General features: G+C 41.7%; 1 protein-coding gene across 2 annotated transcripts in view; it reads left to right on the forward strand.

The window, feature by feature from the left end:
* LOC134344277 (thrombospondin type-1 domain-containing protein 7A-like) overlaps positions 1 to 15,482 on the forward strand; it is a 438,835-nt gene that overhangs the window by 287,656 nt on the left and 135,697 nt on the right. For both annotated transcript variants that reach the window (XM_063043785.1, XM_063043786.1), the window contains exons 7-8: positions 13,692 to 13,883; positions 14,879 to 15,113. In XM_063043785.1, the coding sequence (XP_062899855.1) occupies positions 13,692 to 13,883; positions 14,879 to 15,113 (427 nt within the window). The remainder of the gene's footprint in view (positions 1 to 13,691; positions 13,884 to 14,878; positions 15,114 to 15,482) is intronic.

A 15,482-nucleotide genomic window follows, 5' to 3' on the forward strand; every position in this document is an offset into this window, starting at 1 on the left:
AAATCAGTATCTGTCTGTGGCCTGGGGTCATCGTCTGTTTCCATTAGAGCAGGCAGCTCATCTCCTATGAATGCCCGCCTCGATGTCAAAGGTCAGGGTTCGTCGTCTGCTGTGGCTGATATGGAAGGCTTGCTTGACTGCTGAGCCTCACGCATTTTTCTATCACACAGTTCTTTAATAAGGACTCAAACCACCCTGCAAATATCCCCTAAACCAACGTACCCTTTCAAAATTAAAGTCGTACTTTATCATTACTCTTTCGGCTTCAATTGTTATCCTTTTTTCTTCCAGTTGCATCAGCTCTTTATCTGTCAGTTCTTGGTCATGGGATGCCAAAACCTCTTCAACATCATGCTCGTCAGCTTCCACAAGCCAAACTCACTTAGTCCTTACTTGGTTCACCACGACCGAAACGCTTAATTATGTCTAGTTTTATGCTAAGTGTAACACCCTTACAAGCTCTTTTAGGCTTTTCCGATACCATAGCACTCATCTTGCAAACGGCTGCTCACAGGCTCGTGTTAAAGCAATGCTGTCGAATCCGGGGGGAGAGCGGCTGCTCGGGGCACGCGCTGCCTTTTATCACGCACTGATTTTTTTCGCGCTGATTTTTTATCGCGCGCTGCTTTTTTTTCGTAACAGTGAAAACACCCTCTGAAAGTGAAAACAGGGTACTAATGTAGGTCTTTCATAACAGTGAGGTTGCGTAAAGCCAACATTTGAAAAGCGGGGGACACCTGTATTACAAAATCTTCTGGTTTAAGATGGCACTGCTGAAGGCGAGCAACTACTTACTGGTGGTTAACAAAACAAGGAGTGCAGCTAAATTCCTGACTAATAACATTACACCTTTTCTGAAAAAAAAATATGGTAAATGATCACTACAAGTAATGAAGAGGCGAACGAGAATGAGTCAAGGATCAAAGCATGTGGGTGTGAGGCTAAGTCGGGGCAAGATCGAGGCATATTCGAAGAGAAGTCATGGTGAGCAGAAAGAGCAAAGTTAGAGTGGAGGGGAGGCAGATTCGAGGCCTGGCCACCTGAACTGAGAGCGAGGTTTGATCAATCTAAGCGCCAGGCTGATTTAGAGAGGTTGGATATGGGTCAAATCGTGGCGGTGCGGTCGAGGCCCAGAGAGTATCAATGTGACAGGTCCAAGGTCTTAGAGCAGGGGTGACTCAATGATTGGACGATTTAAATGCTAGGCCAGATGGATTGAAAAGGCAGGGTGTCAGAACCAAAGGTGAGGGTCGGGTTGGTTCTGCTTGCTGCTCCACAACGTTTACTCCAGTCTGTGCTGAACAATGCCTGAGTCTGTGGTCTGTTCCGGCTCCTCCAGGTTCTGTATCTGCAGGCTCCACAACATTTACTCTCCTATGCGCTAAACTGAGGCTGAGGCTGCGGCCTGCTGTAGGCTTTGTTTCCAGCTCACTTCCATTTTAAATGCTATTTACTTACTTTTATTGTTTGCACAATTTCTTTCTTTTTTCCACTCTACACATTAGGTGTTTGACAGGCTTTTTTTTATGGGTTCTTTTGGGTTTCTGTGTTTCGTGGCTGCCTGTAAGGAGACAAATATCAAGGTTGTATACTGTGCACACACTTTGATAATAAATGTATGTTGAACTTTGGAGTAGAGTGGCATGGTAGTGAACTACTACTGCCTGTGAGGATTTGGTACATAGGTTTCCTCCTACATTCCTCAGACATATGATTTGGAATAGCAAATTGTGAGCACGCCATGTTGACCTGAGAAGTGTGGCAAAATTTGTGGACTGCCTAGCACAATCCTTGCTGATTTGGTTTGATGAAAACAGCTCATTTCGCTGTACATTTTGATGTTTTAACTGTACGCATGGCAGATAAAGCTAATTTCTTAAATAAATTAATAGCACAAAAAGGAATAATAAGGTAGTGTTCATGCACTTGTGAACAATTCAGAAATCTGATGCCAGAAAAGAAGAATCTGTTCCTGGAGCATGAAAGTGGGCCTTCAAGTTTCTGTACCTCCTCCCTCTATGTCTTTGGAATGTGGGAGGAAGCCCGCACTGTCACATGGAGAACTCCTTGCAAATTGTAACAGGAATTGAACCCCAATCGCTGATCACTAGCATTGTAAAGGATTGTCATAACTGCTATACTACCATGCCACTGACATGACTTCTTCACGATTCCATCAATGTGCTGGGCCCAGGATAGATCCTCTGAACCGTTGATGCCCTGGAACATGAAGCTACCCAATGATCCACACCCAAAGTAGTTAGGAGTCACACTAGATCACACTCTCTCATACAGGATCCACCTTCAAAATGTTGCATAGAAACTAAAATCCAGAATAGCCATGATCAGGAAGATAGCAGGAACCAAATGAGGTGCTGAGCAGTCAGTCTTATAAACATCTAGCATAGCACCAAGTTTCTCCGTCGCCAAATATTGCACACCCACCTGGCAGAGAAGTTCTCACAGCAACGTCATCAGTACATATTTCCATACTTCTATGAGAATAATCTCAGGAGCTCGAAGATCCACACCTGTCCAATGGCTCTCAACAATGAGCGGAGTAGCACCCCCAGAGATATGTAGAAGAGCAGCTTCAGCAAAATTCTACAAGCATATCCAAAATATGCCCAACAACATTCCAGTTTGTAAACTCATCAAAAAAAAACACTCCTTCAACTTCCGTTCCCAGATCCCAAGGACCTTTCTGCATCTTGAAAAACCTTGACTCCTGTGATGAACACGCAATGGCACCAATACTGGCAACCCCCCCCCCCCACCCCGGCAGAGATCTGATCGATGACCCCACCTCGCTCCTCCCGGGATTTACTACAGCTGCCAGGAAAAACTGGACATGTGCAAATAGACACAGAAGTCAATGTGCCAAAACAGTGCAAACACTACACCGATGGGGCACCCGACAAGCCCCAGCTTGCCTCTGTGGTGCCCCAACCCAGGACGTCCTCCACCAGGTCTAAAGATGCCCTCTCACCAAGATACAAGACGGCTTTGCCACAGTCCATCGATGCGGTCACGAGCTGGAGGAGCAGCTTGACAAAAACTAATCACAAGTATGAAGCGAAAAACAGCTGCCATACGAAACAACAGTAACAATAGATGTCAGTTCCACTAGGTAATAGTCATTGAGGCAGCTCATTCTGCCCTTCTTATGCATCATAACAATTGCTGCCCTTTTGAAGCAGATGGGAACCTCGGACCGCAGTAGTGTTCTAAATCTTTAAAGGATGTGTTTAGCTGATGGTGCAATCCCATGGCACTCAGATACCACAATTGTTTCAACCTGTATACCCCAAGCTAAGTTGGATGATAGATTCCTACCCACAAGTGTCTGGTATTCTTCATTCTTCATAGAGGTTTGTAATTCTCTGTACAATCTCATCTGATCTCTGTTTCCATTGAAGAGAGGCATAAATGCAGGGGTGGGTGGAACACACTTGCTCTTGTAGAAGAAGAGCTCCCATCTTCCATAATGGTGTTACTAATCTTTTCAATATGTATCTTTTTGAATCATTTTTTTTGTCTGAGCAGTGGAGGGGATAAAATGTCAATGGTGGGACGTATTGTAGGAGAGGTGAAGGCCATGAATTGTATTTTAAAAAATTGAGTATATTTTCTTTTTTTCTGCATGCACATTCTAAGTAAGTGTTAGTATAAAGGGTAGCACTGGTATTGGCCCCAACCTTGCTTTGATATTTCTGGTAGGATTATAAAATGTCAACCTAGCCTGCTTTATACTTCTGAGATTTTCACTCCTGGCTGACGGTATCCTAGTCTCCTCCAGCCAGGATCTTCTAATTCTGCTGGTGCTCACAGTCTCCCATCAACCTTGCTCCACCCCCACTCTGATTGATAGAACGACACCCCAGGCATCTATTTCTTGAACCAAGAGCTATTTAGCTATGTGAACATGGAAGCTTTCCATCCTCCATAACAGCTATAATGTGTTTTGCCACTGATTGGCTGTCTTGGCGAGAAGGTTTGTAAGTGGATAAGTTTTTCTTTCATTGTACAAAACTGATTTTCAGCAGTTACAATATGCTAAATTGAGTGTGGTCCCATTAGATCCCATTATAATGTTTCATTATGGATGTTAATTGCCTTAATGGAACTTTACTTGTTGTTTCAGCAAATTTCATGTTTTTTTTGTAGGACGAAATTGCATTAAACTTAAAGGAAATTCAGAAGGGCAAAGATAGATGAAATCCAATTTCTTGGCTTTTACCATAAAACCGTAAGAATCAGTAGCAGAATGAGACCATTTGGCCCATTGAGTCTAGCCCTAAGTACACCCAATAACATCGCCTCCACAGCCACATCCTTACCTCCTTTCTAAATGAACATTCTGAGGTGTGCTCTCTGGTCCAAGACTCCCTCACTATAGGAAACATCCTCTCCAAATCCACTCTTTCGAGGCTGTTCAACATTAAATAGGTTTCAATGAGATCCCCACTCATTCTTCTAAATTCCAGCAAGTACAGGACTAGAGCCATCAAACACTGCTCATATGATAAACCTTTCATTCCTGGAGTCATTTTCATGAACCTCCTTTGAATCCTCTCCAAAGTCAGCACATCCTTTCTTAAATAAGGGGCTCAAAACTGCTCACAATACTCCAAGTTGAAGGCCTCACCAGTGCCTTATAAATCATCATGCTTGTTTGTATATTCTGAAACTCTCAAAATGAAAGCTGACATTGTCCTTGCCTTTTTCAGCACTGACTCTGCTGCAAATTACCCTTTATAAATCCTGTACAAGGACTCCTAAGTCTGTTTGCACCTTGGATTTTTAAAATTTTTCCCAGTTTAGATCTATGCCTTTATTCCTCCTATTAAAAGTGCATGACCATACATTTCCTGTCACTGTATTCCATCTGCAGCCTCCCTGCTTCCTGAACACAACCTGCCTCTCCACCTCTCTTTGTATTGTCCACAAACCTGGCCGCAAAGCCATCAGTTCCATCATCCAGATAATTGACATACAATATATAAAGAAGACATCCAAACACCAATCCCTGCGAAGCAGTACTAGTCACTGGCAGCCAATCAGAAAAGGCTCCCTTTATTCCCGCTCTTTGCCTCCTGCCAATCAGCCAATGTTCTATCCATACTCGAATCTTTCCTGTAATACTTTGGGCTCGTAGCTTGTTAGGCAACCTCGTGTGGCACCTTATCAAAGGCTTTCTGAAACTCCAAGTACACAATATCCACTGATTCTCCTTTGTCTATCCTGCTTGTTATTTCTTCAAAGATTCTGACAGATTTTTCAGGCAAGATTTTCCCTCATGGAAACCATGTTTGCTTTGGCCTTTTTTTATCATGTGCTTTCAAATATCCTGAAACCTCATCCTTAACAATCAACTCCAACCACTAAGGTCAGAATAACTGGCCTTAAGTTCCTTTCTTCTGCCTCCCTCCCTTCTTGAAGAGTGGAATGACATTTGCAATTTTTCAGTCCTCCGAAACATTGGCAGAACCTACTAATTCCTGGAAGAGAATCTCCTACCACACACTTAAAATACTTCATTGCTTCCAAATCTTGATATATTTCTTGTACACAATAAGGACAAACCCTGAGGCTTCCCAGGATTTCCTCAAAATCTCTGGACTTCTCAGTGTCCTTACCAGGATGAGGAACATGTGAAATATTGCAACGCTGTAGAAAATCTTATCGTTATGAATAACCTGATCAACTTGATGACATCAACTAACTCAACGCATGTTAGCACAGCTGTAAGGGAGTTCCTATTGTTTTCAAGCAAAGATATAACTGTAAACATTTATCGCTGCTCTCTGGCTCCATTTGTCTTGAATTCAAAAGAAAGCTTCCAATGAGAGTAACGTTAAATTCAGCTTTAGCCCATTGTTTATTTTCGTTAATTTACCTGTAGTTCAAGGACTTCAACTGAGTTTCTGTACATGACAGTCGAGTTAAAGGAAGTTCAATTATATTCTCTTTTGTTGAATATTTTATGAGAATATAATAGACTTTTGACATCTGACTTTACATTTCAGGATTGTAAAATACTTTAAGCATTATTTAACAAGCCCATTCAGAGGCACTATTTCAATGAAGCACACTTTTGAATATCTTTTATTTAAATACCTTGGGAAAGAGGAAATACCATTGTTTTATTAGAATAAACATTAAGCAGCCCTCCAATTGTTAAAATATTGAAATCAAAATATGTTTCCTTCTATTTAATTTTCAAATAAAGGCCATGTGTCTGACAGGGATTGATATAATAATTTATAATCATAAATCTGAAACATTACAAGGCACTGATGGTGAATTTTTTTTTTCACTCAATACTGTATTTTTTCTATCTCTCACTGTACTTCAGAAAACTCTGATCTCAAACCTCCACTGCCTTGCAGCTATACCCACTCACGGGTAAGGCTTTGGGAGTAAACCCCGAGCTGGAATTTCCGGGGGAATAACCAATTTCCCCCGGGATCAATAAAGTATAGACTATGACTATGAGTCCCTAAGGCAGTCCTACGTTGAGTTCACTGATGACTAGTGACTCCTGTGACGTGTCTAGTGCCAAACTGTATCGGTCTCTGCCATTCCTATGGATTCTTCATCTGTGTGGAGAGAGGGCGCCTGCTGCGTGGGCAACAGCTTGCTCTCCACATTATACTGCTCATGTACTGGCTCGTGTATCACGTAAATAGATGGCACACAGCATCCATGGTTGACCCCTACCAATGGAGGGCTTCAAGCTGTACTTAACTTCCTTTACTATTTAAAAACTGTTTTAAATTCTATCTAAGTTGAATGCAAAAGGTGTTTTAAATTGTAGGTTGAATACAAGATTGGATTTATTCTTTCTAAGTTTCATTGGGGTGATGAAAATCGGTCTGTTATTGTCTAGTCATCACCCAAGCTTTTTAAAGAGAATGACCCACCGATCTGTTGCCTGGGCTCTTGATTTCAACTCCACTTTACAAGTAAAGATTTAATTGTTCAGCATCTTTTCTACATTATATTAATGTAGAACTTACCGGGGCTCAGGAAATCACAATACACTTTACAGTCAGTGAAGAACTTTGATGCATAATCATCATTTTAATTCAAATATGGAAGCCGAGGCAAGTAAAACAAAGGTGTGCGGAAGAAAACATGACTGAGACTGCAAAGTTATTGTCCTGTGGAACCATTGTGAAATGGAGCTGTAATAAAATTGGAAACACAAGAAATTCTACAGATTCTGGAAATCCAAAGCAGCACACACAAAATGCTGGAGGAACTCAGCAGGTCAGGCAGCATCGATGGAACTGAGTGAACAGTCGACGTTTTGGACCAAGACTCTTCTTTAAGTCTGGAAAGGAAGGGGAAGACGCCAGAATAAAAGGTGAGGGAGTGGAAGAAGGATAGCTGGAAAATGATAGGTGAAGCCAGAAGGGTGGGAAAGGTAAAGGGCTGGAGATTAAAAGATTGGAAAGGAAAGGAAAATAGACCATAGGAGAAAGGGAAAGAAGAGGGGCATTGTGGGGAGGTGATAGGCAGGTGAGAAGAGCTAACAGGCCAGAGTGTGGAATAGAGGAAGAGGGAGAGGAAGGGAAAAAGTTTTTACCAGAAGGAGAAATTGATATTCATGTAATCAAGTTGGAGGCTGCCCAGATTGGATATAAGGTGTTGCTTCATTGTGGCACAAGAGGAGGCCGTGGACCGACATGCCAGAATGGGAATAGGAATCAGAATGTTGGACTACTGGGACATTCCACTTTTAGCAGATGGAGCGGAGATGCTCATTGAAACTGTCCCCCAATTTATGATGTGCCTTGTCAATGTCAAGGAGGCCACATCAGGAGCACTGGATACAATAGATGACCCCAGCAGATTCAAAGGTGAAATATGGCCTCACCTGGAAGGACTGTTTGGGGCTCTGATTTGAGGTGAGGGAGGAGGTAAATGGGCAGGTGTAGCACTTTGGCTGCTTGCAAGTGATAAGTGTTGGGAGGGAAATTAGTAAGGAGAGATGAAAGGACAAGTGAATCACAGGGAGTGGTCCCTTCAGAAACTGGAAATTATTTTGAGATAAAGATGTGTTTGGTGTTAGGATCCCTTTGGAGATGGCTGAAGTTGCGGCGAACAATGTGTTGGATGCAGAAGCTGATGGGGTGGTAGCTGAGAACAAGAGGACCTTGTAATGTATGGATCTATTTCTGTTAGAGCAATGTCTCTCCCACCTTATGACTACATATTGATCTGTTGTCTGCCCATGTGCATTGAGTTCTCTCCCTCCCCCTCTCTCTCTCTCTCCCTCTCACTCTCCCTCTCCCTCTCCCTCCCCCCTCCCTACCCCCCTTCTCTCTTTTCTCTCCAATGTGAATATACCAGTTAAAGCCATCTCCCACATCCTTGCTTTTATTTAATTGAACACAGTTGAGCACAGTAGTTGAGCACAGACGCAACAGAACACTGTCACTGTTAAGGTGGCGGGTAGATGGGATAAGTGTGGATATCTGGGAAATGGAGGAGATGTGGGTGAGGGCAGCATCAATGGTGGAAGGGAAACTCCATTCTTCGAAGAAAAAGGACATCTCTGATGTCGTGGAAAGGAAAACCTCAACTTGGGAACAGATGCAGCGGAGACGAAGGAACGGAGAAAAGGGAATAGCATTTTTAAGGGAGATAAGATGGGAAGATAGCTGTAGGAATTAGCAGATTTATAAATGATGTTCGTTGAGTTTTTGCCAGAGATGGTTAGAGAGCTCAAGAAAGGAGGTGTGGGTGAGGTGCCATCAATTTTACAAATGGATTTAAGGGCAAGATGGAAGTTGGAGGCAAAGTTGATAAAATCGTTGAGCTCAGCATGGTGCATGAAGCAGCCCCAAAGCAGTTATCAATGTAGCAGAGGAGCATTACCAGGGAAGACATGGAACATGAACTAATGAAAAGGCAGGAATAGCTGGAGCCCACATGGGTGCCCCCTCCCCTGATAAAATTGGTTCTATCAATGAGAAGAGTCATCTTTCCCTCTGTGTCACAAGGATATAAATTAATTTGAGACAGGCCATAATAGCAATGTGCTTATTGAATAATTTATGGATGAGACATTCAATCCTGTAAAATTCTACCTGCCATGCCAATTTTCTAAAATCTCAAATAGTTTGCACATTCTTTTTCTTTATGTTATTTATGTATTTTTAAGGATCAGGGCATCGGTGGCAAGATCAGCAATTATTGCCCTTCCTTAATTACCTTTAATAAGATAATGACTGCGTTTTTGAACTGCTGCAGTACTTCAGCTGTAGGCAGGTTCACAGTGCTGTTGAACAGGGAGTCCGTTATTTAGACTCGGCATCAATGAAAATCTGGTGATAAGTTTGGGAATCGGGGCATCATTGAAAGTCTGGTGATATGTTTCAGAATCAGGGCATCAGTGAAAGTCTAGTGATGTATTTCTGAATCAGTGCGATGGTGATTTGGAGTGGAACAGGTGGGATATGGTGCTGCACTTATCATAGCAGTGATAGAGGTTGCAGGTTTTGGCCGTGTCATCAGATTTGTCTGTTTGATTAAATAGAATGCACTTATAGATGGTGCCAGCAATAACTATTTAGATGGACCATTAAAGATAAGAAAAATAAAAGTCACTTGACTTCAGAGAACTTAGCACAAATTCCAATCTAACACTTTCGTTCTGTATTGAGGACATATTGCACAGTTGATCGTTCTGATTTGTGGATGAGACTTCATACTGCTGTCTCCATCTGCCCTCTCAATGGAGCCAGAAAATTGAAGATTGTGGACGTTATTCCATAGAACCATAGAACCATAGAAACTACAGCACAGAAACAGGCCCTTTGGCTCTTCTTGGCTGTGCCGAACCATTTTCTGCCTAGTCCCACTGACCTGCACACGGACCATATCCCTCCATACACCTCCCATCCATGTATCTGTCCAATTTATTCTTAAATGTTAAAAAAGAACCCGCATTTACCACCTCGTCTGGCAGCTCATTCCATACTGCCACCACTCTCTGTGTGAAGAAGCTCCCTCTAATGTTCCCTTTAAACTTTTCCCCCCTCACCCTTAACCCATGTCCTCTGGTTTTTTTCTCCCCTTGCCTCAGTGGAAAAAGCCTGCTTGCATTCACTCTATCTATACCCATCATAATTTTATATACCTCTATCAAATCTCCCCTCATTCTTCTACGCTCCAGGGAATAAAGTCCTAACCTATTCAACCTTTCTCTGTAACTGAGTTTCTCAAGTCCCGGCAACATCCTTGTAAACCTTCTCTGCACTCTTTCAACCTTATTTATATCCTTCCTGTAATTTGGTGACCAAAACTGAACACAATACTCCAGATTCGGCCTCACCAATGCCTTATACAACCTCATCATAACATTCCAGCTCTTATACTCAATACTTCGATTAATAAAGGCCAGTGTACCAAAAGCTCTCTTTACGACCCTATCTACCTGTGACGACACTTTTAGGGAATTTTGTATCTGTATTCCCAGATCCCTCTGTTCCACTGCACTCCTCAGTGCCTTACCATTAACCCTGTATGTTCTATATTGGTTTGTCCTTCCAACGTGCAATACCTCACACTTGTCAGTATTAAACTCCATCTGCCATTTTTCAGCTCATTTTTTCCAGATGGTCCAAGTCCCTCTGCAGGCTCTGAAAACCTTCCTCACTGTCTAATACACCTCCAATCTTTGTATCATTAGCAAACTTGCTGATCCAATTTACCACATTATCATCCAGATCATTGATATAGATGACAAATAACAATGGACCCAGCACTGATCCCTGTGGCACACCACTAGTCACAGGCCTCCACTCAGAGAAGCAATTTTCTACCACCACTCTCTGGCTTCTTCCATCGAGCCAATGTCCAATCCAATTTACCACCTCTCCATGTATACCTAGCGACTGAATTTTCCTAACTAACCTCCCATGCGGGACCTTGTCAAAGGCCTTACTGAAGTCCATGTAGACAATATCCACTGCCTTCCCTTCATCCACTTTCCTGGTAACCTCAACGAAAAACTCCAACAGATTGGTCAAACATGACCTACCACGCACAAAGCCATGTTGACTCTCCCTAATAAGCCCCTGTCTATCCAAATGCTTGTAGATTCTGTTTCTTAGTACTCCCTCCAATAACTTACCTACTACTGACGTTAAACTCACCGGCCTATAATTTCCCGGATTACTTTTCAATCCTTTTTTAAACAACGGAACAACATGAGCCACTCTCCAATCCTCCGGCACTTCACCCGTAGACAGCGACATTTTAAATATTTCTGCCACGGCCCCCGCAATTTCAACACTAGTCTCCTTCAAGGTCCGAGGGAACACTCTGTCAGGTCCCGGGGATTTATCCACTTTAATTTTCCTCAAGACAGCAAGCACCTCCTCCTTTTCAATCTGTACAGATGCCATGGTCTCACTACTTGATTCCCTCAATTCCATAGATTTCATGCCAGTTTACTTAGTAAATACAGACGCAAAAAACCTATTTAAGATCTCCCCCATTTCCTCTGGATCCGCACAAAGCCGACCACTCTGATCTTCAAGAGGACCAATTTTATCCCTTACAATCCTTTTGCTCTTAATATACTTGTAAAAGCTCTTTGGATTATCCTTCACTTTGACGGCCAAGGCAACCTCATGTCTTCTTTTTGCCCTCCTGATTTCTTTCTTAAGTATTTTCTTGCACTTCTTATACTCCTCAAGCACCTGATTTACCCCCTGTTTCCTATACATTTCATACAACTCCCTCTTCTTCTTTATCAGAGTTGCAATATCCCTTGAGAACCAAGGTTCCTTATTCCTGTTCAATTTGCCTTTAATCCTGACAGGAACATACAAACTTTGCACTCTCAAAATTTCCCCTTTGAAGGCTTCCCACCTACCAATCACATCTTTGCCAGAGAACAACCTGTCCCAATCCACGCTTTTTAGATCCTTTCTCGTTTCTTCAAATTTGGCCTTCTTCCAGTTCAGAACCTCAACCCTAGGACCAGATCTATCCTTGTCCATGATCAAATTGAAACTAATAGCGTTATGATCACTGGAACCAAAGTGCTCCCCTACACAAACTTCCGTCACTTGCCCTAATTCGTTTCCTAACAGGAGATCCAATATTGCATCCCCTCTAGTTGGTCCCTCTATATACTGATTTAGAAAACTTTCCTGAACACATTTTACAAACTCTAAACCATCTAGACCCCTAACAGTGTGGGAGACCCAATCAATGTATGGAAAATTAAAATCCCCTACCACCACAACTTTATGTTTCCTGCAGTTGCCTGCTATCTCTCTGCAGATTTGCTCTTCCAAGTCTCGTTGACTATTGGGTGGTCTGTAATACAATCCCACTAATGTGGCCATACCTTTCCTGTTTCTCAGCTCCACCCATAAGGACTCAGTAGACAAGCCCTCTAATCTGTCCTGCCTGAGCACTGCTGTAATATTTTCCCTAACAAGCAATGCTACTCCCCCACCTTTCATTCCTCTGCCTCGATCACATCTGAAACATCAGAACCCTGGAATATTAAGCTGCCAGTCCTGCCCCTCCTGTAGCCAAGTTTCACTAATTGCTACAACATCATAATTCCACGTGTCAATCTACGCCCTCAACTCATCCGCCTTCCCCGCAATACTCCTAGCATTGAAATATATACACAGAAGATTTTTACCACCACTCACAACCTTTCTATCAGCGGATTTGCTTAAACTTTCAATATCATTTATTTTCACTCCAGCCACACTGTCAGCTCTGGCACTCTGGTTCCATTCCCCCTGCAAATCTAGTTTAAAGCCTCCCCAATAGCACTAACAAACCTCCCTGACAGGATATTGGTCCCCCTGTGGTTCAAGTGTAACCCGTCTCTCTTGTACAGGTCCCTCCTGCCCCAGAAGAGGTCCCAATGATCCTGAAATCTGAAACCCTGCCCCCTACACCAGTTCCTCATCCACTTGTTCCTCCTCCAGAGCATCCTATTCCTACCCTCACTGGCACCTAGCACAGGTAGCAATCCTGAGATTACCACCCTTGAGGTCCTGCTTTTCAACTTCCTACCAAGCTTTCTATACTCACTGTCCAGGACCTCTTCACTCTTCCTTGCTATGTCATTGGTGCCTATGTGCACCACGACATCTGGCTGGTCACCTGTTATTCTGGCCAAAATATATCCCAACTAATATTACTAATAAAAATATTATCTTGATTACATTGTTATTTATGCCCCTTCTATGAAACGTCTCTGTAATGTTGCCCATATTATAACAGTAATATGATTTCAGAGATCTTCGTTGATTGTGAAGGGTTTTGACATTCTTAAATGTGCTATTTAATCACAATTTCTTAATTTTATTTCTTAAGCAGGTGACATTTTTACCATAAATAAAGATGCTGCCAACATTAGCTAAGATTTTAATTTTAGAAATCCCCATCATCTTAATAGCACTATTTAGATGTCTATACATGGAAATTGTGATTTTAGTTGACTTTGGAGATTGCAACTGTGTATGAAATTTACAATCTACCTATTGATTTTAAAATAACACTAGAATATCCTATAACTATGGTAAATAGTACATTTACTTTTAACCTTCCATAATGTTTACATCTTGAATCAAGTGAATTCTGATTTACTTTCAATGGAGATTGTTGATTTTATTTTGTGTGATTTCTTCTTTCCCTAGGAGAAGTTGTAGACAGGAATTTCTGTGGAAAAGCTACATACCCGGTGCCAGCATCATGTGAGGTATCTTGCCCAAGAGATTGTGTCCTTAGTAAATGGTCAGAGTGGTCATCATGTTCATATACTTGCTCTGGGAAAACAACAGATGGTAAACAGATGCGAGCACGTTCAATTCTGGCATATGCGGATGAAGGTAGGATTTATAATCAATGAGGCCTGTCAAGATCTCATTACTCTAATCGTAAAAAAGAATAAAGTCTAAAATAATAACCAGTTTTATATGTGTATATTCAAACAATTTTGTTATCTTTTTAAAGTTTAATTATGGGGTTTCAGTCTGTTGACTGGGGTGCACTGCTGTTAGTAATAAGGAATAGATCTTCAGGGATTTGTGCAATTAGCAGATGTTCCAGCTTCACCAACTGTACTTTTTGTTCAGCTTAATCCTAAAAATCCTTCAATTAATATACATTAGATTATTAATGTAATTACACATGTAAAAGGAATGCCTTGTTAATTAGCATTCATTATCCAAGTCATCTTATCATTCAAGAGGCTTGATGAGGCTGACCCAAGGTATGTTTCATGCTACAAATGCCAATGAATGTGCTTTGGTGCCCACATCATGCTTAACAGAAGGAGCTTACTGATATTTTGTCCCAGGCCTATTGTAGTCTATTACGTGTGAATGATTTGTATTATTTCCTTCATGCAGGGATTTGAAATTGATTGGGTAGATATGTGTTCTTCAGATGGTATAAACTAGAATTCACAACTTTCAGTAATAAAACCATGAAATACCTGGTCAACAATAGACTATTAAACATGAAAGTGTTCTGAGAAATTCACTGCCTAATCACGTTTTAATACTGTTTTCTCCTTGTTTAAAAAATAGTAATTCAATCACTGAAAAATCATACGTAGCTTTTCACAAAAATATTTGAAATTAAAGCCATGCACAAACACTCTGCGTTATTTACAAAATAGACATAATAAGGACTACCATGTCTTATACAAAGAAGAGGTATTGTATAAATATATGTTACTAGATCGCATGTAGCTTCAAACTGCGCTGATGATCACTTTTTATATAAATCAAAATCAGGGACGCATTATATCACTGTGAAGACTGCTACCAATGTTTTCAAAACCAAGCGTGCTATTTTGGTATCTTTTGCTTTTCAACAGGAGGAGCACAGTGCCCAAACAGCAGTGCCTTGCAGGAAGTGCGCAGCTGTAATGAGCATCCTTGTGTTATACATCACTGGCAGACGGGCCCTTGGGGCCCCTGTATTGAAGATTTGTCCGTAGCTGGCCTTAATTCAAGCACCAGCTGGAGTGGTGATGCCACCTGTGCCGTGGGAATGCAAACCAGAAAAGTTATTTGTATGAGAGTCAACGTGGGACAAGTCGGACCAAAAAAGTAATTGCTTGTTAAAACTGTTATAACATTTGCTTTACGTGAAAGCAAGCTATTTAACATAATATATGCTTCCACTGTCTAAAGTACAATGTAAAGTGAATCTACAGCATCTACGCTGGATTTAGATATCAAGATGGCCTATATGCTCTGACTGGGAGATCTTTTCTTCCCCATGGGATCTTGACATGGGGAATCTAGTTTATACTATTTATTTATTTATTTAGTTAGTTAGTTATTGCAATACAGCACGGAATAGGCCTTTCAGGCCGCACTGCCCAGCAACTCACCTAGTCAACCCAAACCTAATCGTGAGACAATTTACAATGACCAATTAACCTACCAAGTAGTACATCATTGGACTGTAGGAGG

The sequence above is a fragment of the Mobula hypostoma genome, chromosome 3 (assembly GCF_963921235.1).
Source record: "Mobula hypostoma chromosome 3, sMobHyp1.1, whole genome shotgun sequence".
In the NCBI taxonomy this organism is placed as follows: domain Eukaryota; kingdom Metazoa; phylum Chordata; class Chondrichthyes; order Myliobatiformes; family Myliobatidae; genus Mobula; species Mobula hypostoma.